Source organism: Equus przewalskii, chromosome 8 (assembly GCF_037783145.1).
Source record: "Equus przewalskii isolate Varuska chromosome 8, EquPr2, whole genome shotgun sequence".
In the NCBI taxonomy this organism is placed as follows: domain Eukaryota; kingdom Metazoa; phylum Chordata; class Mammalia; order Perissodactyla; family Equidae; genus Equus; species Equus przewalskii.
Window position 1 is genome coordinate 75597981 of NC_091838.1, and position 25939 is coordinate 75623919.

Here is a 25939-nt window from a genome sequence, read left to right on the forward strand (position 1 = left end):
AGCCCCAGGGACGCTGCCTGGCCCATCTGCCTTGTGTATCAGGGTGGTCTTTCCTGTCATGGAGACCCCAGGAACAGCAGAGTGAGGAAGGTGACGAACTTGGTTTGGATTTGTGGAAGTTGAAGGGCTCTAGGATGTGGAAGGGAAGATATTTAGAAGATGGATATGAGGACCTGAGTGAGGGGAGAGGAAAAAAGAGGGAATGTGACCCCAGCAGCCAGGAGAAGTGTGAATGTACTTTGTAGGAAGAGGGCCAAAGATGGTGTCTTGGGAAGCCCAGATGTTTGAAGATGGAGTGGGGGATGGGGCAGCCGCAAAGGGCCTGAGAAGGAATCAGAGGGGAAGGAGGTGTGCGGTGGAAACCACAGGAGGAGTGCTGGCCCTGCAGCTGGGGAGGCCCTTTCCCTCCATTCCTCTTTTTGGTAAACTCCTCTTGTACCCTCAGCACCCAGCTGGGTGTGACCCCCCTCTCCTTTCTGAGCTGAACCAGTGCTGCTGCACCTCTCCTGCCTGGTCTGGTCAGTGCTCTTGGCCAAGGTAAAGATTAACCTTCTGCAGCCCTTGTCATTCCCTGGACTGAGTTGGCTCGTCCATAAGAAATCAGCCCACAGGGCACACCTCCAAAATTCTTCAGTTTAGAGCGAAACGGACAGTCCCCTGTCCTCATGGCTTTGGTGAGGGATGGAGCACACATAATCATTAGTCGTGACTTATATCATTTCCAGCATCTTTTCTCTCCAGGAGTTGGTCCTCTGCTGTGCCTCACACAGCCTCAGGGGCCTCAAAGGTGCATTTGACAGCTATTTCGGGGGACACTGAGAGGAGCCTAGGGTAAGGGTTCAGAATGTAAGCTCAGAGCCTGAGCACCTGGTCCACATGCAGGGTCCACTGCTGAGGCGCTGTGTGACCCTGGGCAAGATGGTTTCCCTCTCGGAATTAAAAAAATTTGTTTTTATTTATTATTTTTTTAATTGAGGTCACATTGGTCTATAATATTACATAAATTTCAGGTAACATCATTATATTTCGACTTCTGCATGGACTATACCATGCTCACCACCAACAGTCTAGCTGCCATCCGCCACCATACACAGGGGCCCCTTTACCCCTTTCGCCCTCCCCACCCCTTCCCCTCTGGTCACCACCGATCTGTTCTCCCCTATCTTCATGTTTGTTTGCTGCTGTTGTGTTTTTGATCTGTAAAACGTGCATGCCGGTAAGATACCCGCCCCCAGAATTGTGTGAGAGGCAGGCGAGTTCCACCACACAAACACCGAGGAGAGAGAGAGTCCATAAACATGAGCTTCCGTTCTGTTTAAGCAGAATAAATCCCCAGAGACCTACTAGTCAGCCAACACGAGTTTTATTCGAGTGTGTACTACGTGCCTGAGACGGGAAGGGAAGAAAGAGCTGTTCTGAGCCTCAGGAGACTGCTGTGGGGGACTTTGCTTGGGCAAGTTGGGTATCAGGGGTCTTTGGATGGAAAAGCTTGAGACGTACAGATCTTGTCCAGGACCTCCAATATGCAGATTATAGATTTGGAAATGGAGGCACCAGAAGCAGCGTGTGGGAGCGGCCACCAGGGCAGCCTGCTAGAGCGGAGTGGCTTGGATTCATTGCAGGATCTACCCGCCTTCCCCAGTGTGTCTTCCCTGCCACCCAAATTGCCCTCCAGCATTTCCCAAAGGTGGTCCTCCAGGCTTTGCTCAGACAGCTCCCAGGACAGAGCTCACCTCCCCCCACGAGACAGCAGCTCATGCTGGCGCTGGAGAGTCTGCACGGGGAGGAACAGGCTTGCACAGAAGGAGCCAGCTGAAGATAATAGTAACAGCCGCCTGGAACTCACCAAGCTCCTCGTCCATGCACAGCCCTTCTGGTAATAGAAGGCATCGACAGAGACGAGGCTGAGCAGCCTGGGTTCCACCGCCCTCTGTTGCTGGGGTCCTTCTTCAGGGTCTGCCCTGAGGTGTCTATCTTTACTGCGCCTGCAGAACTGAGCGCTCTGCCCAGTATTGGGGTCTGGTCCATCTCCGGCCGGGCCAGCTATGCGGTATGACAATATAATGCCACGTAAAGCTTTTCAGCCAATTCACACTTGCTTGGGCTTTAGATCTTTTCCAACTGGGCCTAGACTTTTCCTCTTGACCCAGTGCCCTTGGCTGAGTGGCAGAGGTATCAGTCTCCTTCTCTTGAGGGTGTTGGACTTGATAATATCTAATGCCAAGTCTTTTCAGCGTCTGACCTTGCACATGGCTGTGTGCATTTTCTCAGCTTTCTGGGTCCCAACCAAACCCTGTTGGGAAGTCTGGTTGAAGGTGGATCCATTGCGCCCTCTGGTGGCCGTCATCACCAGGCGGCCAGGTCAGCGCTCTTGGCCAAGGTCAGAATGAACATTTTGTCAGCTCAGCGTCCATTCTGGGCTCTACCATGGCCTAGCAGCCCGTGGGGGCTCATCTTCAAAGTGCTTCAGTCTGGAGCAAAGCTGAGAGTCCTCTGACCCCTTGCACTCGTGGGGAACGGAGCATTTATCATCATCACTCAGGACTCAAACACAGCGCCTTGCGTTTGAAGTTCTGGCGACACCCCTTCCTCGCTGGTAAGTTACTCCGCCTCTCAGAGGCTCAGTTTCCTCCTTAAATTCTCCTCCAGTGGGAATAGTCCCTCTTGGCAGGACTGTTGCGAGGATTAACTGAGATTAATGAGGGCAAAGCACTTAGCCCGTGTTGATGGCGTGCGAAAGGGCGCCACGGCTATTATTAATAATCTCCTTTTTACGGGCATTGCTGCTGTCTGGCTGTCTGCCTGTCCCCCTCTTTAGATGGTGACCTTCTGATGGCAGAGAACTTGTCTTCTCCATTCCCAGTGCCCAGTGGCCCTCGGTACATATTTGTCCAATGAAGTGGATGCATCCATAAAAAGTATGTTCGTTTTTCACACAATCCCACGAGGCAGACAGATCAGGAATCGTCATTCCCACTTTACGGAGAAGCTCCATGTCTGGATCCGGGTCTTTGGCTCCCAGGACCTGTGGGTGCCCAAGATCCAGCCAAGCCCTCTCCTTGGGGGGCTTACAGAGGGAAGAAATCTTCCAACCATCTACAAACCTACACCACCTATAGCTCCCTGTTTTGGACAAAGTTCCAGGACAGCCAGACCAACTGGTTATAAAACACGGAGGGGAGGGAGTTCTCGGAATTCTTGGAAGTTCAACAGAGAAAGTTGAACCTGGACATCTGTGTACTGAAGACGCTCACAGGGCATTCAACTCTCCCCAGCAACAGAACACCCGTAAGCACCCCTTCCGAGGGTTCCAAACAGGATACTCTGAATTGACAGCAATCACGACCCTTTGCTTAGGTCTTCTGTGTCAGGATGTGTGCCAGGCATGTGGCATCATGGGTGTCCCTGGCTGCAGAGGCAGGCTGGCTGCCTGCCCTGTGAGATGTGCCCGGGGGTCCTGAGGACGCTGCCACCATCCCAGCCCATGGCTGCTCTTGTCCAGCTCCCAGCAGCAGTGTCCAGGGTGACCACTGGCTCACACAGAAGCTTCTGGACTTCTCGCCTCTTCAACACTCCCGCCCCCAAGCCTTTCTTTTCTGCACAAGCCGTCTGGGCATCTGGCTACTTGCATGTCCCCTTTACCCATCACTGTACCCACCACCTTGCTGCCTACTTTCCCTCCTTCCTGGCAGACTTTGCATATTGGTTAAGTGCATTTCTACTCAACTTATGCCCTCATCTCAATGACTTTGGTGTCCCTGTGGAGCTCACGCACAGCACCTGCCCTCTTGGACGCTGGGTGACTGCCCACCCCCCACTTCCTTGCTCCACCTTCTCTCCATCAAGTGGAACTGCTCCATCTTGAAGGCCACTCACCCAGACACCTGGGGCCCACAGCCTCCCAGCCTTCCAGCTTGCAAAGTGGTTTCTGTAAATGTCCTGTGTCCTGACAGCTGCAGGACTCCAGTCACTCCCTCACTTCAGCCAGTCCGTTCCTAGGGTCTTCATTTCCCATGCCTCCTGGTTCTTCCCTCCTCACGGACCCCCCTCCCCTCCCTGTACCTGGAAGGCTGCTGAGCAAAGGCGCCCGGCTCCACAGATGGGGTCCCCCTAAATTCATCCTCTCCAACCCCGGCTGCCCCAACTCCGTCTTCACAGTCAGCCTGCCCGGTACCCACAGGAAAACCCTTCTCATTGGTCCCTGTCTCCTCCTGCCTCCTCCTCACTCTGGGCATATTGCCTCCCCTGACCCCAGGGGAGAAAACGAAGCTGTCAGATGGCAATGACCTCAGCTTCGTGCCACTAAAGCTGCCCACACCTCAGTCCCCCAGCCTGGCCCGTCTTGTAATGGAGGTGGGGGTTCCTCCAGGCCTTCTCGCCTCTCGGGGACCCTGCTCCATCCCTTATCCCTTCTCTCTCCTGCCTCCTTTCCCTTCCCCTCTGCACCAGCTCCATCTCTGCTCCAGTCTCTTTCCTTGGAACGTCCCCCTCCATGATCAAGTATCGAGCAAATATTCTCCCCCTCTAGCTCCAGACCTCTCCCTCCCCTCCCGGGATACGACTGGAGTTGCCTCCGCTCTCTCACCTGCTCCTCTCCTGTAACTCCCAAGGTCTTCCAGCCTGGCTTCCACTCCCAGATCCCCCCTGAGGCCGCCACCTCTTGGGGACAGGAGGCACCATGAGGTCTCATTTCTCCCTGAAGTCATCTCGCCCAGGGCTTTGGGGACAGCACACAGCCCCGGGGCCTGGGGCCTCCGCCAGCTCCTCCCAGCCTCCTTGCCTGGTTCCTCCTCCTGGACCGCCCACTCACCTGCCTGAACGTCCCCATCCCGGCCCACGGCCGCGATGCTCTATAGCCTGACATGGCCCAGGTCTCTGTCTCCAAGATGCTGGGGTCTCAGGGCCTCAATCCCCGCTTTCCAATGTGGGCTCCGAGCTACTGGGGAGGTAGATTCAGGAGCCAGTCGTAGTCAATGCTAATTTAACTCTGGGTCAAGCTGAAGACTTAACACGGCAGCAAAACATCCAATTCCCTCTTGCTCATCTCATCCAACTGAGCTGACCTCCATCCCCACCCTCGGAGGCGGCCTCCTGCCTGCAGCAGCCAGGCCAGCCTGAAAAGCGAGCTCTGTGGAGGCCGAGGTGGGGAAGAGAAGGGGCAGCGCTGTGTTTCCCAGAGCCCAGCTGGGAAGTAGCCTCCCTGAGCTGCTGTCTCGCTGCGTCCCCACACGGAGTGGGGGAGAGAGCTCTCTGGAGTCCTTCTTACAAGGACGCCAATGCCATCATGCGGGCCCCACCCTCATGACCTCACTGTACCCAGTCACCACCCGAAGGCCCCATTTCTACCCACCACTGCACTGGGGATGAGGGCCTCTGTATATGAATTTGGGGGTGACCCTTCAGTCCACAGCAGTGGGCCTGGAGTTGCGCACAGACAGTCTCTGTGTGCTCACAAAGGTCAGGTGTGGCCGGATGCCCAGTGTCTCCGAGAAGCAGGTGCCCTGGAACCTGCCCATGCCATGAGGACCCTGTGTTTCAGCTGAAGATGACCAGGAGGGCTGTGGCTTCTGACATGTGGATGGGGCTTCAGGGCTTGGACCGGCCCACGAGTGGCCATTAAGGGAGGGAGAGTGACAGGGCAAAGAACACATCATCATCCTCATCCTACAGATGGAGGTTAATGAGGGAGGGGTGCTCGAACCTGAGCCTCGAGGGGCCTGTGCTTAGTAGGTGCTGAGTCCGTGAAGGAAGCAGCTGCAGAGGCAGAGGGACCCGCTAGTCAGTCGGGGGCACTTCCTCTCAGGCCCCGAGAGCACAGAGGTCCTGGACCTCACATGACCTCTTCACTCAGGGAGGCACAGACCTCTGAATATATGCATAACATCTTTCTGTGGCATGGCTGGTAGTGATCCTGGTGCAAATAAACCAGCCGCCAAAGGCATCTGAGGACCCGGGGACACCCTCCATCTCGCTGGTGACACTGCAGCACGACAGGACAGGCACGTGTCCAAGGTGCTCACTCAGGCTCATTGGGGCAAAGCAACTGCTGATGGTGGATGCTTTAACATGGTGGAAATGAACAAGGAAAAAGGAAGGGAAAGAAAAGATGAGGGTGTGTGTGTGAAAAACAGTAATGGCTGTCGAATCTGGAGGATGGACAATGGGGCTCAGACACGCTCCTTTCACTCCCATGTGTCTAAGAGCCGTCACGTCATAAAACAGAAAGGAATGAGAAGCCCTGGGCTCAGAAACTTTTTTGATTCCACTAGCTCTTGATTGAACGATCAGGTGTGCGTTTGGAGCAGCCAGAGGGGTGTTCCCAGGAGGATGTCCCAGGGTCCCCACTACCAAACCCTGGAGGACCTGCATTTGTGGGGGGTGAGGGTGGTGCAGCCCCTGGGAACCCCTGCCCACTGAGCTTTGCTGGGGCGGGGGGGGGGCGGGGGGGGGGAGGGGGCCGGGCTGCATGTGCCGCCCCCTCGTGGCCGCCTGCCCATATTGCAGCTGTATGTGATACCAGCCAGGAAGGGACTAGGGAAGCTGGGTCTCTGATGGAGTGGAGCCAGTGGGGACTGTGTTGACAAGTGATGAGAGCAAGACCCTGGCATGGTGGAACTCACTGAATGCTCAGTGCATGCTTATATGGTAGGTCCTCCATCATCCCAACTTTATCCATATGGAGACCAGGCACAGAGAGGTTAAGTATCTTGCTCACACTCACTCAGCCTGGCTCCAGAGCACCTGTGTTCCTCTCTGCACTGACCTGCCTCTGGGGGCTGCCTCCAGAAGGTCACCCAGACGAACTTCTCAAATGAACTCAGGAGGCGTCCTCCTGGGCGAGCACAGAGGAACTGGGAGGCAGCCGTGACAGGGAGCCCGGACCCGGAGAGGGAAGGCTGGCTTTGCCCCCACCTCTGCCCTCCACTGACTAACTCTGCACCTGCTTCCTCACATGGAAACCTGGCGAGCATCCACGGGCCCTACAGGCTGTTGTGAAAGCTCAAGACCACGCCAGGGGAAGGGCTGTGCAAACTGTGAAGCCACACGAACTGGGAGGTATTATCATTTATACCGACTTTATGTTACCGAGTCCCAGGACTGGATTTCCGGATCTATTGGAAAAAACAAACAAATGAGAGATTCGTGCCAGCTCTGGACCAGACTCGTGTCCATCCACGGATGTGGCCATCAACTGGGAAAGGATCGACACTAACTGGGCCCACATTAGGCCCTGGCCAAGGCGATTTCATTCTGCAAATGCTCAGAGCAGCCGGCTTGTGTCTCCTCGGGCCTCCTGAGATGCTTTATTCTGGCTCACACCTGCTCTGATGGCCAGTACTGTGGCATCCACAGACAGAGGAGGAGGCTGAGGTTCAGAGAAGTTAGGCGAACTCACCACTGTCACACAGTTGCGTTTGGGGAGAGGCTGACTCCCCATCTCCTAAACCTCCGGGCACTTGGTCGGGGCGGACACTAACCCAGGAGGCCCTCAGGAGGCGAGGCATTGCGCCATTTTAGGTCTGAAAAGATCTCCCGAGTGGAAAGAGCGAGGGGCAGCACCAGCGTAGGGCACTCTTAGGAAAACAACCAACACAGCCAGACAATAAAATAGCTCTTTTTTTATTCACTTGATTCGGATCATTGGAAATGTTCAACAATAAATAAAACAGAGCAGAGGCCCAGGAAGGCAGACTCTGGGTAACTTCATTCAAAACGCATCCAGCTTAACGCTAGGCTGCAAGACGCGGAGCGAGGACGGGGTCGGGGTGGGGGGGAAGAAAGCAAATTTTCAAACACCAACAACCAACCCAACACGATTGCAAAGAAGAGAAAGTGCTCAGGAAACTTTGGCTTGGACGTGAATTCAGTGACGTGCTAACGCGATTGTGCCCCACAGGCTTCCTACGGGGCGGGGGCTCCTGACACCCCGGGTAGAGCCGGCATCTGGCTCCAGCCATCGGCAGGGGGGCCACGAGTGGCAGTTCTGTACTATGAGAGAAGCTAAGCAATGGGGTCAAGTTCAACAGGAGTACAGACCTCTGATGGGCTGGGAGGGAAAACAGGAGGCGGGAAGCAGACTGGCGGTTTGGAGGAAACGGGGCGCTCTTTTGCTATGAAAAACCTTGCTGATGCCCTGATGTTGACAAACTGAGATGCCCGTCTCTGCTGGTCCTCCGACGTTCCTCTTCGTTTCTTTGCACAGAGGTGTCACGTTGTGCCCCAGGGGCAGGAGAGCTGATGTTTTATCACAAACAAGAGGAGGAAAGCTGATGCCATCTGGAAAACCTGTTAGCCCAGACCACAGGGGAGGATGGCCACAAACCCAGTAAGAGCAGCGAGCTCTTTGGAAAGGCGAGGACAGTGGCTGGTTCCTGGCGGCACGTGGCCAGCATCCAGCCCTCTTTCCCTGGACAGTGGCCACTCAGGGCGTGGCCGTCCCTGGAGAAAGCATTTTCGATCATCCTCACGTGAGGAACCGTGAGTTCTCTCGGTTTTCCATTTTCCTTTGTGTTCAGGCTGCCTTGAAGAGAAGAGTTAAAGCAAACCTCACAGCTCTGAACATTCCCTGGGATTCCATCCCACCCTGGACCAGAGGCCCAGTCCACGTCGAGGTAGAATGAGCCTCTCGCAGCCCCTTCCGGCTGCAGCAGACACTGGGATGCCATCAAGCCTCTCGCTACCAGAACTGCCCTCTCCACCTTCCCGTCTGGCTTCTGTATTTTAGGTCCTATTCTCTTGGCTCTGGCTGCTCCCTCTAGGCCCAGCCCATGTGGCTTGCTGGACGATACCTCACGAAGCCAGAGGTCCAAAAGGCATCAATTTAAGAACGTTCTTCTCTGCTCCCGATGGATCCGGGAGTCAGAGGCTACAAATCCGCCCTCCTTTCTCCCCTAGCAGGTGGGCGAGGGCAGGGCTCCAGGGGGATGTGGGTGCAGGTGCTGGCTTTGCTGCAGGTGGCTCCACCTTAAGAAAATCAGCCTCCTGGCTCACTCGGGGGCCACCGAAGGCTGCGACGCTGCTGGGAGCTCTTGTTGCTGAGACTGTGGGCAGGGACTCTCTGCTCCCTGCCACTGGGTGTGCTGGACAGGGGAAGGCCTGTCCACATCTGTTCTCCTGCCCATGGCACGCCCTGCGGGAAACACTCTTGTCCGATTCTCAGCCACCCTTACCCAGGGATGGGCCCCAGCTGGCTTAAACCAATCGATGCATTTAATCCCAGCCACGGTGACAGCTCTTATTCAGGTGAGTGTCCATTGCCGAGCCAGTGAGACGTCCGCTGGGGCCCGGGCAAAGAGCAGGGTCGTCTCCTCCACCGGAGAGATGGTATGACGTGGCAGGGGCTACAGCTTGCCGGGAGGAAGTGCAGAGCTGAGAGGCAGAGCCAGACACCCACACCCGGTTACAGCTCTTGGAGATGCTGGATGGAGCCCAGCTGGGAAAGCCCACCTCCAGACATTTTCAACACGGAGCCAGTCACATCGTCCTATTGCCAGAACCTATTTGACTTGTGCTGTCTGCCACGATCGGGTCACTCTTCCAAGTCACTTCCCTTCCCGGGGCCACATTTTTCTGCAAAATGGGAGAGCTGGATTCTGCAGGCTGGGAGACATCTCCCAGCATGGACAGCCTAGTGCAAGGGAGGGAGAGACGGGACGGGAACCAGATGGTAGCCCCGGGGGGCGTGCAGCTCCGCCGTGGACAGGTTCTCCCTTTGTGGACCTGCTCTGGCCTGGCAAAGCCCAGAAGCAGATTGCTCACTCTGAGCCCGACATCCCTGAACAGACTCAGCTCGCAGGAGAGGGGAAGAACTCAGGAGTCCCCGCTGCTCCCCGTCTCGGTGTCCGTTTTTCTCAAGATGTGTTCCTGGGACCAACCAGCCAGGGCGCAGATGCACGCTGAGTTCCTCCGTCAAGGACGGCCCTGAGCTCTGGGCTCCGAGGATTTATGGTGACCACATAGCGACTGACAAGCCTTGATCAGTCAAGAGAAGCTTAAGTTTTGACGGATTTTAAAGCCGGCACATTTTTTTTTAAAAAAAAAACACTTTCTGGATTCTAAATCTTTGAGAATCTAATAAAAGCTACGGCACCAGTCCCCAGGAAAATGCTCAGATGCACAGACTTGGGGGAAAAAAAGCAGACATGGCATGCAATATCTGGGGCCCCTTTGATTTGCATGATGCCATCAGTGACCCCTGAGCTCCCATAATTCCTCCCTCCCCATTTGCAGAGGGAGAAACTGAGGCTGGGGAGGGCAGGACTTGCTGGAGCACTTGGGGGAGGGGAGGAGGTGGGCCCCTTGGTTCCGAGACTGACATCTGTCACGTTCCACCAGGAAGCTGTCACCCGTCCCCAAAGCAGCAGTGGCCTTTTAGGAAATGCTCTCAACAGGAACAGGGGCTTTTCTGATTAAATGTCAGTCATGGAGCCAACAATCACTATCCTCCTGTGCCTGTGACTCCACTCCCCACCCGGCCCTAAGCGGGTTCCGCTGAGTTTTGGAGATTCCTAACCTGAGACTTGATCCAAATCGACAATGAGAAAGAAGGAAGGGAGGCTTGAAGGGAAGGGAGTTCAAAGCATTCTGCAAACCAAGCTGACACCCCAGGATCTGCCCCCCAGTGAGCCCCCGGGCCCTAGATACCCCAAAACCCCAAGTCTGAGGATCCCCACAAACCTCACTTTAAGCTCCCCACTCCCCAGCTGCTGGGTGAGGCAAGAGCAAGCTGAATTAAAACACCAGGACCAGCGATGAGCCACAAAGTGCACATGATGTCAGCTGAATTTAAAAAAAAAAATCAATAAATAATCAGGAAGGCTGATGAGGAAGGAAGAGCAGCGGGCAGTGAGAAGATGAGGTATGACATCTCCTGCTCTGACGGCCACCTTCCTACGACGGCCCCACGACCGCCAGGACACTGCGCAGGTGGCCAGCAGGCACTTGGCCCGAAGCTCGGGCCCTTGGGGGAAATGCGGGCTGCTGGAGGTGCTCTGGGTGGCCTCGGAAGGGCGCCGACTCCAACAGTCTGTGAAATGAGAGTGACCTTCCAGACACGGCGAGTATCCTCCGAGCTTTGTTCCAACTCAGGCTCTGGCTCGGGAAACGAGGAAAGATGCCCCCAGCTATGGAGCCATGGGGGGCTGTTGCTGGGGGTCCTCTTTCCTGAGTGGGGGCTTGTGCCTCATTTCAGCCAATGCGTGCATCTCTCCCCCCAATACAAAGGCACGTAGAAATAGTCAGGCCTGCTCTCAGCCGTAAGTATAACCACAAAGATTGATTACTCGAGGGAATGTCAGCATGGGAAGACATCTGCTGGAGTCAGAAACACCTTGCCAAGGGTCTACGAAGACGTTCGGGGTGGGGTGCCGCTCCTGGCCACCATAAATAAGTTTCGGGAAGAAAGGGGAGACAGGGTTGTCACGCCAAGGGAGAGAGAGGGCAGGCATCGTACAAAGAAAGGTGTCACCTCGCGCCAGTGCCTACGTTGCCCAACGTGGCTCTGTCCTGGAGGTGGTCCTCACTCAGAAACATCCCTGTGAGAATCTGAGTGTCAGCCAGGACCATCGCCCCTGGGAAGCCGTCCTTTCCTTTGGAATATGAGAGTCTTCCATCTCTGCACCCCCCGATCCCTCAGCGTTTGGAGACTAGACCTCTCCATCTTTCTCCCCGCCTCCCCCAGCCCGGGACGGCAGCAAGGGGCTTCTCCCCTCCCGAGACCAGTTCTGAGACTTGCTCTGTAGCCCTGGTGGGGCCCGGCGACCTTGCTGAGTAGATGCTGCCAAATGTCGGGGTGCAAGAGGCTGCAAGGGGCACCCAGGCACACCCCTGAGGCTGGCCCTTGAAGTTCCCGGGACGGGACGGCTCCGGCGAGAGGCTGGGGCTGGCCCTCGAGAGGCGCGCTCTGGTGTGTCAGCAGTGTCATCTCCCCTTGAATATTCGGATCTTGTCAATGGACGCCAAGGTGGCCGTCACGTTGGACTCGAAGTCCCCATCGTGCACCCCAGTCTTGCGAAAAGCCCCCGCCGATGGGTTGTTCTCCCAGTAATGGTGCCAGTTCCCTCTGCTGTCTGCCCCGAAGCCGTACAAGTCCACCTGCAGGGCAGAGCGACGGTGAGATCCAGACAGAGGACCGCACGCAGAACCTCTAAGAAAGGAGCCTGCGGGCCTGCCCGAATCTGTAATTGCCACCCCCAGGGACCCCTACAGACTGACCCTTCTCTAGGGTCCTGGGATGCCCAGTGGCTTAGTGAGGCCAAAGCGAGTTAAGTAAAAGTGTGCTCCAGTGCCAGAAAGCACAGTGGGAGGCTGCTGCATGTGGGTGACCCTGAGGGTGCTGGGTCTAGCCTCTGGGGCAGGGACGACCTCTTCTCCAAGGCTTGAGGGGCTAGGGAGGGAGGGAGGGGGTGGAGTGGATGGCAGGGCGGTGAAGCCCAGCAGGCCGGCCCGATCCTGGCCCTGCCACTTGCTGTAGACCCCGCGGGTGCCGCCAAAGCGCTTCTCTGAGCCTCGCTTTCCTCGTCTGGAAAATGGGGCCAAGAGTACCCACCACCGTGGGGCAGGTGCCAGGTGCTCAGCTCTTCTTTGCTTAGGCTAACATGCTTCTGGTCCAGGGGCCCCACTGGCCACTGGGCGAAGGGCCTTCCTTACACATGACAAGCCTTTACGGAGCACTCAGTCTGTGCCAAGCACTGGCTGAACACGTCAGAGTGCAGGCTGACCTTCGTCAGACACCACTGGTGGCAAATTAGGGGTCGCATCTCAGCCCTGGGTGCTTACAACTCACGACAAGCACAGTGGTCTATGAGGGCCAGGGGCTAATGTCAGGGCTCCCGCAGCACGGAAGAGGGAGGGGCCGATGACCGGAGCGGTCAGAGAGAGCTCGTCCGGGCAGGTGACATTTGAATTGGGTCTGGGAAAATGAGCAGAAGAGGCCAAGAAGACACACGGGAGGGGCTGTCAGGGTGAGGGAATGTGACCTAGGCTGCTGAGCGGGGGCACCTACAGGGGCCGAAGACAGCTCTGTGGCAGGGGCAGCCTTTGCAGTCAAGGTCAGCATGGACACGGGCCCGCCCCAGAGCAGGAAGGAAGAGACGGGAGCAGGGTTTCTGAGGCAGAACCCCACGCGTCTGTGACCAGCAGGCTGGGGGTGGGGGTGGAGACGATAGGGAGATATGGTTTCTGGGACGGATGCCCAGGTTTCTGGCTGAAGAGACGGGGGGCTGGTGACAGAACAACCGAGGCAGAGGGGATGGGCTTGCATTGCCACCGTCTGGACCTCTCCCTGAGATGTCCAACCATGAGCCAGGAGGGGGGCTGCATGTGACAAGAAGGGACATTGCGTGCCCCCCTGAACCCCGAGCCAGGGAGGAAGGGGGGGTGGGCACTGTGGCCCCCCTCCTGCCCCTCTGGCCAGGGTGGCAGCAAGCACCCCAGGTCATGGATGGACACCGGGCACAGGCTGGTGGATGGTTAGGCCAGTGCATGATGGGAAGTGCCTGCTTGCCAAGACCACAGGTTCTCAATCTCGCTGAATACTGGAACCCCTGGGGCACAGCTCCTACTCTCAGAAATCCTGGTGAAAGTGGGCTACGGTGTGGCCTGGGTGCCGGGGTTCGGTGCCATAGATGATGCAAATGAACACCCGCGTCCAACCTGCAGCCTTGACAGCTTCCCTACGACAGTCTCCTCCTTTATTTTGCCCCCAGATCTGAGCTGCCACCCCTTGGTCCTGGCTCTGCCTTGGGAGCTCACACAGAATGAGCCAGAACTCTTGCTCCCGAGAACATTCTCCTAGAACCCTGCTGCTCCTTCTAACACCCGATGAGAGAGGCCTTGGAGGCCCCTCTGCAGAGATAAGGAATCTGAGCTTCTGGAAGAGACAGGCTAGGCTGGGGCCTGGAGAGAGGTCTGAGGTCAGCCTGACTCCCACGCCCTCAGCCCTGTCTTGCGATCATGCAATGAGGAGCTCTCGTCCCCCAGTGGCCGGGCGGGCACAGGGGAGAGGGCGGCCCACCTCGTCACAGATGTGCAGGGAGAAGATGACCGAGAGGATGCCGGTGGACGGGTACCGCCCGTGGCCCTGCAGCCAGTTGTCGAAGACGTACTTGATGAAGGCCGGGTGGTATATCAGGATCTGTGGGAGGGGAGGGTGGCCCACAATGAGGCGGTTGGCAAAGGATACCCAGCCCCGAGCCCTCGTTAGGTGCCACACACTGCTGTGGGCACGGGGGACCCAGCAGTGAGCAGAACCGAAAAATGGCCCCGCCTTGTAGGGCTTATGTTATTGGGAGAAAAGATGAGTAGTAACCTTAATCATGAAGACAGAGGATGCTGGAAAAGAACAAAGAGCAAAGAAAGGGGATAAAGCCTGGGGTGAGAAGGTGACATCTGAACAACCACCAAATGAGGCCAGGAAGCCAGACAGGAGGCTGCACATGGAGGTTCCAGGGAACAGCATGAAGTGGGGACAAGGATACTCCTGTCACACACATGCACTGAGCCACCTGTCCTCCCTGATACAGGCCTGAATGACCTTCAGTCCTTAAAAATGACCCTATGTGCTACCTTTCCCTCTCCTTGTGTTACAGATGAGGAAACCGAGGCTCAGAGAGGCTAGGTAACGTGCTCAATGTCACACAGCCTGTGAAGACTGAGCTGGGAGGTGTGCTGGTGCCAGGCCTGGTCTTGGTTCCACCGCCCACAGCTGCCTGAGGACAGTGAAGGGGACTTCTCAGGCAGCAGAGGGCGTATATGTCCAGAAGTCTAGGAAGGGACCTGAGCAGGGGATCATACAGGTCTCTCCCAGTTCCTTTCTGAGCCCGGCCTCCAGCTAGTGCATCTCTGGGAGACTTTCCCTTCCACCAGCCCCGCCCTATAGATTCACATGCTGCTTCTTCCCCATGGCTGCACAGCACCATGCAAGAGGCAGCTGCTGGAGGCATGGGGAGAACTTCAGTTCCACCCATATGGAGAACTGCTGTGTGTCCCTGAGCAACTTACTTGACCTCTCTGACCTGATCTCCCCATCTAAGTATGATAGTGTGTGCAAAGGACCAGTGTAGCGGACACTTCACTTCCTTCATCCTTCTGCCCTTTGCCCATGCCTTGGCCAATCCCATACCAGGGCCCGCTGGGGAAGATGGAGATAAGGAGACACAGGAGGCAAGGTCTGGCTTTGAGAAGCTCACACCAGAGCAGCGGGTCTCAAACTGCGGCCAGCGTCAGCATCCCGGGAGGGCATGGAAAAGCCCAGGGCTTCTGATTCAGCGGGTCTGGGGTGGACTGGAGGATCTTCATGTGTACAAGCTCCCGGGGGATGCAGCTGCTCTGGGGTCCCCACCTGGAGAAACTTTCCCCGTATGGGATTCCCCCCAGCAGGGAAGCTCAGTGGGGGCTACCTTCCGCCAGCCTGGGGGCTCGGGGCTCCCCACAGCCGGACGCCAGCGAGAGGGGAGAGATAGCACTCTCTGTCATCGCGCGGACCCTTACAAATGTGCCTGAGCTCAGGGGACAAGGGCTTGAGCCGGGACTCACCTTGTCCTGTTTCACCTTGATCTTCGCGGGCACAGGCACGTAGGTGCTGCAGGAGGAGAGGAGCAGGTGGTCAGGTGGGGAGGGGCCTGCATACCCCTGTGGGGTGTCGCCAAGACGGGGTGGGGCAGCCGGGAGGCCCCCTCGTTCTCCCTGGGAAACCTCCTCCCGCAGCAGCCACCCTTTATAGCCACCAGAGGGCGGTCTCGGCTAATTCCAGGACTTTCTCCTGCTTCAGGCCCCTTCTCCCAGCAAAGTGAAGAAAGGGACACTGGCCCCCCGTCCTCTGCACAGCCTGAAGGAGCGCAGCAAGGCCAGAGCCCCAGCCCCACTGCCGGGTGTGGGCTCACGAGACCCCCTGGGCCCCCTTTTCGTCTGCAAGGTCATACACCCTCACCGAGGTGAAGGCGTGAGTGCCCGGCCACCTGGCCTCATGTAGGATCTAGTTGGGGCAGTTCACGCCCCCCAGTTGGGGGGACTGGGCAGGGGAGGGGCGCCGAGCCCAGGCCCCGCCCCACTCCTCCTCCTCCCCACCTGCTTCCCTCACTGCCCCTCCCGAGAGCACAGCCCCCCAGCTTCCTGTGCCCCCATCCCTCAGGCTGCCTAACAAGGAGGCTTGGGGCCATGTGGCCCTCGAAGCCACTTCTCTTCAGGAAGAGTAAGGACTCAGGAATCGGCCCCGGGGGTGAGCCTGGCTCTGTGCAGTTCCCCTGGGGCAGGACAGGCCTCAGGGTCCTCCCTGGGAGAATGGGGGCAACAGTGGCCATCGGGAGAATGAGCGACCACACGTGCTGACGCCGAGAGGGGTGCCCCGGACACGGCGGGCGCTCAGGAGACGCGAGGCCCCCTCCAGGCGGCACAGGGAGATGCGGAGCTCACGGCCTCCATGCCCCGGCCCCCGCCTGCCCCGGCCCACGCAGGGCCATCTGGACGGTTTGAAGGCAGGCGGCTGTCCTCACTGGGGAGCACTGCAGAGACGAGGAAGGGGTCAGAACCCAGATGTGCTGAGTCCTTTCTGGGGAGCCCCCCTCCCGAGCAGTTTCTAGGGTTTGGGGAAGCACAAATTGGAGGTCTGCTCGGGAGTCATCGGGGGAGGAAGGCAGATGCTCAGATGTGCTAAGAGAAATGGAGGAAAGGGGCCAGGCAGAGGCGGAGGGTGGGGAGGCGCCCATCACTCCAGGAGGAAGCCGGGAGGAGCAGGGGCTGTGGGGGGAGCAGGGAACCATACGGCAGGGGCGGGAGGCATCGCACAGGGAGCAGGGGCAGCCACAGGCAAGTCAATGGAGCATCCATCCAGATGCCCCCAGGGGACTTACTGGGAGATGGTGCCCGTGGTGGTGGCGCTGACCACCCACTCCAGGTCGGTGGTCTTGAAGGGAACCAGGACCATGCTGACGTTCTCCCCCAGCTCCCGGAAGCTCTCAGGGTACACGAGGTGGTGGGTGGTCTTGCTCCCCACGTAGGCCTCAAACCCCGCTGTGGGGGCCTTGTTCATCCTGGGAGGAGATGAGAGAGAAGGACACGCCTTGCATCGCCTGGCACCTTTAGCTCCGCAGCCTGCGGGGTGCCTCAGGTGCAGTCCCTACTCCACCAGGCCCCATTTCCTCGTCTGTACAATGGAGGCAATCTGGCACGAGTTCAAAGGCTTTCCAGTTTATGATGTCAAGCGAGCCTAACCATGGCCACCACCGAGACCTACTATGCGCAAAGCACTGCTGTGGCCAAGTGACACGTCTCATTAAACCTTATTGATAACTGAGTCCAGTAGGTATTTTATGGTCGAAGGAATCTGAGCACAAAGAATTTGTCCCGGGACAAACAGCTACTGAGTGGCAGCTTTGACCTCAGGTCTGTCTGACCCCAAACCTGACTCTTTCCAGTCACCGTGGCATTCCCACTGGACACCAGGCACACTGAGACTCCGAGAGGCCAGGGGAGTGGTCTGAGGACATAAAGTCAGAGATCCCAGAAACAGGAGACCATTCGAGAAGGCGTCCAGGGGGTCGTCAGCCCCACGGCCGCTCGTCCTTCTCACGCTAGGGCACTCGGGCCCCTGAGTCGGGTAAGTGGTGTGGTAGAGATGACAAGGAACCCCGGAGAGACGTGGGACATCGTCCCGGAATATCTACTTTACTGAGTGACAGGGAAATAGGTTTTAGGTTAAAAGTGTACAGTTATATTATGGCCTAGATTGTGATATGGGGATGAACTTTAAAGACGAAGCAAGAGTCTTCGAATTAATCTTGCCCTCTCGCCCGGCCTCTCGATGCCAAGCATCTGGCCCACTGGGTACCTCCCATGCGTGGCTTCCTCTCTGCTAGTCCGTCTCCATCCTGCAATGCACGGAGAGGGAGACTGAGGCACAGAGGGGCACTGAGGGGCCTGGGGTCCCCGGGTAAGTCTGGGCTCACCAGGACTGGGACCTTGACCTTCTGACCCTGAGCCAAGATGTCTGCTGAGACGCCAAGGGGCCCCTGGGCGCAGCGTGGTGGGCTTGGGACGAGGGTGCGGGCACTCACCTGAGCACGAAGTCGTGACTGTCTATCTGCGGCCCGTACGACGACTCCTTCAGGTTGCCCGAGTTGCCCACGACGGCACAGCGCCGGCAGCCCACCGACCTCTTCCCCAGCAGGGGGTCCACGTTCCCAGGCACCACTCGGAACAGCTCCTTGATGGTGTCGTTGAGGTTACTGGGCTCCTTCTCCCGCTGGAGCCTCTGTGGGCACAAGATGGAAGGGGACAGGTCAGCCTGGCTGTGCTCCCTCCGGCTGGGGAGGCTCTGCCACCCTGCTGCTGGGCCCTGAGCCCCCATCTCTTGCTCACTGGGCTCCTCCTGTGTACCCTTCTCTGTGCTGGGCACCTGGAGGTGGAGGAGGCTCCGACAGCCACCTCCCCTTGCAGGATCACTCAGGGAGATGGGAAGGAAAGGGACCATTCATTCATTCTGCAAAGGTTTACTGAGCACCTATTACATGCTAGGGATGGCTCCGGCCACTTGAGATAATCAGCCTGGCTGATCTGAGTAAGACACGTGAGAGAAGGGTCAGGTGACACTCCGTGCCTTCCTCCCCTGCCTCTGCTCCCCTCACCCTCCTGCCCCTTGGCTCCGCCAGCCCCAGGAGCACTGGGCTCCAGCCGCAGAATCAGCCCTGTGCTGGATGCATCAAGGCCTCCGATGTCTGCCTAGCAAATTGTCTTCATCCTCTAAGACCCAGCTGCAGGGGCAGTTGCCCCAGGACCTCCCTGACGCCCGGCAGGGGCGAAGGCTGGTTTTATCCTGAAAGTGACCAGCCATTTTGGTTGGCCTAGGTCGGAGGGGTTTCCCTGGAGGCAGGACTTCCGGTGCTAAAAGGGAGATGAGTCAGTCACCCTAGTGACACCCTCCTTGGACACGCCCTCCCACTGCGTCAGGTGGAGCTCGGCCATATGGCACAGTGACGCCTGGTGACGCAGCTCACTTCCCTATTCAGAGTGAAACCTGGAGAGACTTCCTAAGAAGTCCTCCGTCTGACTCTGTCACCACACCACAGTGTTGTGTCACTTCAACTGTACATGAGGAAGGCCCACACTGGTGGAGCCAGGTGTCCCAAATCCAAACCAGGATCTGAACCCAGGCTTTTAGAAACCTGCCTTAAAGCTTCTCCCACAATACCACCCCTGACCCAGATTCCTGGACCCTTCACCTTCGGAAAGCCCCATCCGGGGTTTGGAGGTGGGGAGGTGGCTATAGGGAGTCCCACCACTCACTCCCAGCTCCAGGGACAGGGGAGTGGCTCGGAGAGAAAGAAGAGGCTAGCATTTGCTTTGGCCATTGTCTAGGAGATTAGTGACCAGAGTGTGTGTAGGGAGATCCCGGGGCATCCGGTCCCCACCTGGGATGGAAGGAATCAGGGTCCCCAAAGCAGAGGCACACCAAGGAGACCCGGATGGCTCCTCTCGTTAAAACCGTCTAGCATCTCCTCTAGCATAAGACACTGCACCTGCCACGGGGAAGCCGCAGGCAACAACATCAGGACCACAGACAAGACTTCGCACCGGGATGGTTAGAATGAAAAAAAGGGAAAAGAACACGTGTTGGTGCGGACGTGGAGGATCTGGAAGCCTCGTGCGTTGCTGGTGGGAATGTAAAATGGCGTGGCCACTGGGGAAAACAGTTTGATGGGTTCTCAAAAGGTGAAACATAGAACTACCATATGACCCAGGATTTCCACCCCTAAGCATTAAGCACCCATGTTCACAGCAACATTATTCCCAACAGCCAAAAGAAAGGTCAAAGCACCCAAGTGTCCATTGAGGGATGAAGGGATAAACAGAATGTAGAACGTACGTACAATGGGATATCAGTCACTCATCAAAAAGAAGGGCATCTGGATCTCTGCTACAAGTGATGGACCATATGCTCAGCGAAATAAGCCCAACACAGAAGGATAACTATTGCACGATTCCACTTAGATGGTGTAGCTGGAATCGTCAAATTTATCGACACAGAAGCTAAAATGGAGGTTGCCAGGGGCTGGGCGGAGTGGTCAGGGGGAGACAGGGTTTACTGGGTGTGGGGTTTTTGTTGGGGTCGATGAAAAAATACTGAGTACAGATAGTGGTGATGGTTACACAACAGGGTGAAATGTATTTAATGCCACTGTTTCTTCTTCTCCCCCAAACCCCCCAGTACGTAGTTGTATATTCTAGTTGCAAGTCCTTTTGGTTGTGACATGTGGGACGCCGCCTCGGCATGGCCCGATGAGTGGTGCTGTGTCTGTGCCCGGGATCCAAACCTGCAAAACCCTGGGCCACAGAAGCAGAGCGCACAAACTTAACCACTTGGCCACGGGGCCGGCCCCCAGCATGTGCTTCTGTAGGATCTCCTGGGGCTGCTCCACGCTCCTGAATGCGTGACCACCCAGGATCTTGCTAAGGGGTGGACCTGACTCAGTGAGGCTTGGCTGGGCCCAAGGTTCTGCATCTCTAACAGCACCCAGGCCACGTGGCTGCTGGTGGTTCAGGGACGAACTCCTCTGTGAACCCCTGGGGCCCACGGCCGTAGCCAAGCCAAGCTCCTCTGCAGGAAACTCCTGGAGGTCCCTGCCCAGGAAGGCCCCTGTGCACCCCAACATTGTGAAGACGCGCTCAGGACCAGAGAAAGCCCTCCGTTTGTGTCATCACCTCAGGAGAGCGTGACCCGGTATGGTGGATCAAGGAGTGACATGGCATTCTTTCATCCAGTGCCCGACAAGCTTTACTGTGCACCTACTATGTGACAGGTGTGCATGCTTTGCCTCAGAGGCCCGGGGGCTGGAGGACTCAAGGCTGGCAAGATGCATGTGTTGGGAGCACAGCACAGCATCAACTTGCTGCCTGGCCCGGCGATTATTGACTTTCTCTTCTTTAGTGACTCACTTTAGAAAAAAAAGTTAAGTTTATTTTCAAAGGAAATTCACATCTCTACCACTAGTGGAAAGTAAGGGTTACCTGGCAGAAGTAAAAAAATAATTGTATGACACGATGAAAACAAAACGACGCTACTTGATCCCAGCTCCATCCTGTTGCTCGCGCCGGCGAGCAGACCTCTCTGTCGGCAGGAAGATTGACAGGTGTTAGAGAGGAGCACAGTGAAACATCGGGCCCAATTAAAATCCTTGCGCCGCAAAGATGGAAAGAGAATGAAGGCCTGAATTACTTCCTTGCTTGTGATGCGATGTTCCAGAATGACCTGCCCTCGTATCACCTAGAATCACACTGTGGGCCACACGCTTCGGAGTCTTGGATCTGTTCCGGTCCTTTGTTGGCAGAAGGGGAGCCTGAGGCCCAGAGCAAGGGTCTGGGCCACGGGGTGAGCACATCAACACATCAACCCATGGCAGAGCCCAGTACAACATGGGTGGGAAAACTGAGTTGTGTGTCTGCGGCTTAGAATCCCAGAGCATCACTCACCAGCCGGGGTAGCAGGGGCAGGTCAATGCTATGTCCCTGTCTCCCCTGGGAAGGAAAAGTCTGATTTCTCTGCCTTTTGTAAATGACAGTGAAGGTCCTACAGGCCGGCTGAGGCTGACACACACACAGGAGAGAAAGGTGACAAGTTCTAAGATGCCCTCTCTCCCTCAGTCTTCCTGACTAGTTTCCAGGGATGTTTCTTTGTGTACAATCGGCGCTCAACAAGGGCCTGCCGACTGGCCCTCCGGGCTCCTTGAGGAAGCAGCATCTTAGGGCAGCACTTGGAAGCAGAGGCCGAGACAGGGATGCAGGCACACGGGGCGGCGCTGTCTGCAGAGGGATGGGGGGAGCGGGAGAGGGAGGCGGTCTCCATCATGTCAGCAGGCTGGGACCAGCGGGAGGCGAGTGGGGCGTCGGGGCGCCCAGTTTACGGAGGAGGCATGCTGGAGCTCAGAGCACGGCCCGGGAGAGGGCGCTTCACTCCTGCACCTGCTCTTCCACCCGATCCCACGGGAGCTCTGAGGTGAGAACTGGAGCACAGACTCTGTTCCGCCTTGAGGCATGATGGCTGGCCTTCCATACCCCATGTTGGGCCCCCTGAGCGTGCTGGCGAGAGGTTCGCTCTCCTTCCCGCCCTCCCTTCCTTCTCTGCCTGGTGAACTTGCTCCTCCTGGGCCAGCTCGCAATGCAGCATCTTCTGGGGGGCCTTACCCATGTATTTAGGACCACTGGCCCCTCATCACGGGCCTTATTATGATCCAGATGCTGGTGGCTTGTGTGTCTGGCCCCCTCAACATGGGAACAGCAAGCACAGGCATAACACACAGTATCTGCTCGACAAATGTTTGCTGAATGAATGAGTGACCTCTGCCAGGGTTTACACCATTCGTTCATTCATTCATTCTACCCATCACCACTGGGCCCCCATCAGGTGCCAGGCGCTGTGTGGGGCGGGCAAGTCAGAGCTGGGCAGCAGTTGCTTAGGGAGCACTTGTGCTGGGCGTTGAGAACTGGTCACAGGTGGAAGCCGGCCTTCTGTGGTTCTTACATGCCAGGCCCTGTGCCAAGAGCTTTAGAGGCATTTTCTCATTTATTTCCCATGACTGTCCTATGAGATGCGTGGTGTCAGGTACCCATCTTACAGATGAGAGGACTGAGGCTTGGAGAGGTGAAGTGGATTGGGAGGGCCCCCAAGACAGTTTGCATACTGCAGCCTGACTCCAGAGTGTGTCCTTTAACTAGAATGTGATCCGAACGTGCCCCGCCCCAGCCAGGTGAGCCTGGGAAGAGCAAAATGGAGGTGATGAAATATTCACGTCCCCTTGGGGGTGTGGGGAAGGCGAGGGAGCAGGGCCTGGAAAGCTTGGCCAGGACCTGGCCAGAAGTGGCACTTGGCATTGGATGGGAGCCCACATTGCACACTTCTGCACTGAGCATGGATGTTGGGGGGGAAGATGCCCCTTGTCGGGGGACAGACAGAGACCAGGGACAGGAGGCCACAGGCTGCCTCTGCCTTCAGAATGCTCCCCTGGGCACCATCACCTGCTTCCTGAGTTTGAGTAAATAGACAGGAGGATTCGACAGGCTATGTGGCTTGTCTCACATCGGGGGAAGAAGGGACCCTCGTCCTGGTGTCTGGGACAGAGACTGGAGGCGAAGGCCACCGGGTCGGCAGGCTGATGGAGGGCGGTGGGTCCAGCCAGGGACGGGCCCTTTCCCGAAGCCACGTGGCCCGATGCCTTCAGTCTCCTGGCTTGCGGGGCATGTGGGTAATTTGTAAACTGACCCGGGAGTGATTGCTCCCATCTTCTTATTCCTGCTAGAGCTTTCATCTGCTCTGTCTCCTTTGCTAACCGGGATACTGACGCCCATCGGCCAACGGGGAATATGAAGCTTAGAGGCAGGACGGGAGCTCGGGACCCCACAGTTCTCACCTAACACTCCTTCAGGCCCACTGGGTCGGCTGTGGGCCCCGAATCTCATGCCTTCCTGTTTCCCGAAACCCTGAGGAAGGAGGGATGAAGGTTCCATTGGCCTGGCTCAGCCAGACAGACAGAGACACTGGGCTCTGTGAAGATGGAGGCAGAAACCGGAGGGATGCGTCCAAAAGCCAAGGAACTCGAAGGACTGCCACAACCCTCAGGAGCTAGGAGACACATGGGACAGACTCTCTTTCGGAGCCTCCGGGAGGAACCAACCCCGCCAACACCTTGATTTCAGACTCTGCCCCCAGATCTGTGAGAGAATACATGTCTGTTGTTATCAGTCACCCAGTTTGTGATGATCCATTACAAGAGACACAGGAAACGAATACAGATCCCCCTGCTCTGACTTACATATAGAAGCTCCTCAATAAATAGTTGTTGAATGAATGAATGACCGGTATTCTGAATCCTGCTACGCGCCTGGCAGGGCCCCAGGTGCACACTGGGGCCCGAGCGTTTTGCAGCCGGGATCCGCCCCCCTACTCGCCCTCAGCCCCACCCTCAGCCCCAGCTCTCACCAGCCACCAGTTATAGGCGTCTTCCTCCAGGAAGGCGTTCTGCACTGTCAGCAACGGCTGCATGGACCGGTTGAACCTCTCATCGAACCAGGACGAGACCTTCTGCTGGCCGATGCAGCGGGCGCAGCTGCAGGGCCTGTGGGAATACTGTACCAGCTTCTTGAAGTTCTCCGAGAGCTCGAGGACCATCTGCTTGGGGAACCAGGCGGTGGTCACCACGGTGTGGGAGTAGTTCAGGAAGAAGGAGGTGAGGAAGATGAAGAGGATGAGGAGGGTGAGCACTTTGAGAATCCTTCTCCTGTGGGTCGCCATTTCCGCTTCCCTGCTGGGGGCCTCCCGGGGATGGGCTGGAGGAAATCACAACTAACTGAGGACGGATTCTGCAGAAGGATCTCAGAGAGAGAGGCTCGATCCCAAGGTAAGGTGGGGCTGCGTGGGGGCCTCAAGGTCTGCCACGGTCGACTTCCCTTCCGCTGATGTGTCGACGACACCCCGAGACAGTCAAAGGCTGAGGGGACCACTCATGTGGGCTGGCTTTTCCTGTGTATAATTTGTCTTTTCAGGAAATAAAGGAGCCTGCTTCGTTAGCAATCCTTCAACAGCCTCTTGATGAAGTTTTAATCAAACTTAACAGTGATTTCCTTTCTCATCCAAAGAGGCTGAGGGGTAATTAATCTTTGTAACAGTCCAGGGTCCCTTGGGGGTGAGGACCTCGAAGGGAGGGTCACAGCGCAGGATAAAGGGAAGCTGTCTTGGCCACCGTCCTCCGGAAAGGATGGCGTGTGATGCCCCTTAATTAGAACTCGGTCTTTCCGATGCTGTCACCAGAGATGTGGCGGTTACACAGCCGGCTTGATGAAGGCACTGAGGGTTGTCTGTCATCTGCATGGAAAAGGAGGAAGAAAACAGGATGACATTCTATTACCTTGTTATAAAAAAATATTTCTCTCTCCCCACCTCCTCCAGGCTGAATTCCATTATCTTCCATTCCATGGTCAAGCAGACGTGGTGGGCAATCTCTATGCCCTCTGGAGCCTCGGCGTGTGCTTGCAAACAATGGGATGTTAGCGTCTATTCTGCAAGGTTGCTAAGGCACACGGGTGTCCCACCCATCTTTCCTGCAGCCAGAACCTAGGACATTTAAGCATTCAGCCAAAGTGCGTGAACTGAGTCAACGATGCGCACGGAGCACTGCCCACCGACTGCTAATACAGGCCGCTTTTCCTCACCTTCACTCTTTTGGATTCTGAATTTCAACAAGAAACATGGTGTGCGTGGTACCTGGCCCAGGCCGTCCACTTACCCTGGCATTCAGGCTCTGCCCATCAGCCTCGGTCCCACAGAGTGGGCTTCAGAGGGCCCGGGTTCAAGTTCTGGTTTACCAGCTGTGTGGCCTTGGGAAAGTTCCTCAACCTTCCTGACCTTCAGTTTCCTTTTCTGTAAAATGGGATGATCATATCCCCACTTACAGAATGGCTATGAAGATAAGATAAACTGAGATATGCTGAGCTTCCGGTATCTGTTAGGCAATTGCTAAACCTTAATTTTCCTTTTTCAGTGTACTGAATGAATGAATGTTCTTGGATGATCCACGAAAAGCCGGACACGATCGTACATTCCTAATTATCTATTTCCTTAGATAATCCTCAAAGTATATTGCCAGCTAGATAGAGAGTTCCCATTTTGCCCTTGGAAGAAACTGAGATTTCAATGACTTGCCCACGGTCATGGGGAAGGAGGAGGCGGAATGTGGACGCACGCCTGCAACGCTCTGATTCCGTGCTCCTGGAGGCACGGGGCACCAGGAAGGGGGGAAGGGCTGTGCTCTGGAAGTGACTTCCGTCTGTGAACTGGTCTTAGGATGACCATAGTTGGAGGGATACAGAGAAAGGGAGTATATTGAATCAAACAGAGGAGGCGGGGGCTCCTCAGACGCTCATAACACAAGTCCCCAGACGTTCCTGATTTCTCGGG

General features: G+C 56.6%; 1 protein-coding gene across 8 annotated transcripts in view; it reads right to left on the bottom strand.

Moving 5' to 3' along the window:
* Positions 1 to 7599: 7599 nt before the first annotated feature.
* ST3GAL1 (ST3 beta-galactoside alpha-2,3-sialyltransferase 1) overlaps positions 7600 to 25939 on the bottom strand; it is an 87984-nt gene continuing 69644 nt past the window's right edge. For 5 of the 8 annotated variants that reach the window (XM_070630994.1, XM_070630998.1, XM_070630996.1 and 2 more), the window contains 6 exons: positions 23966 to 24847; positions 18051 to 18247; positions 16848 to 17027; positions 15535 to 15580; positions 14015 to 14134; positions 7600 to 12093 (listed from right to left, as the gene is read on the bottom strand). In XM_070630994.1, the coding sequence (XP_070487095.1) occupies positions 11920 to 12093; positions 14015 to 14134; positions 15535 to 15580; positions 16848 to 17027; positions 18051 to 18247; positions 23966 to 24277 (1029 nt within the window). In that variant the 5' untranslated portion in view covers positions 24278 to 24847 and the 3' untranslated portion in view covers positions 7600 to 11919. Of the gene's footprint in view, positions 12094 to 14014; positions 14135 to 15534; positions 15581 to 16847; positions 17028 to 18050; positions 18248 to 23965; positions 24848 to 25939 lie in introns of those variants that run through there. The other 3 variants (XM_070630993.1, XM_070630992.1, XM_070630991.1) reach the window with 3 other exon arrangements.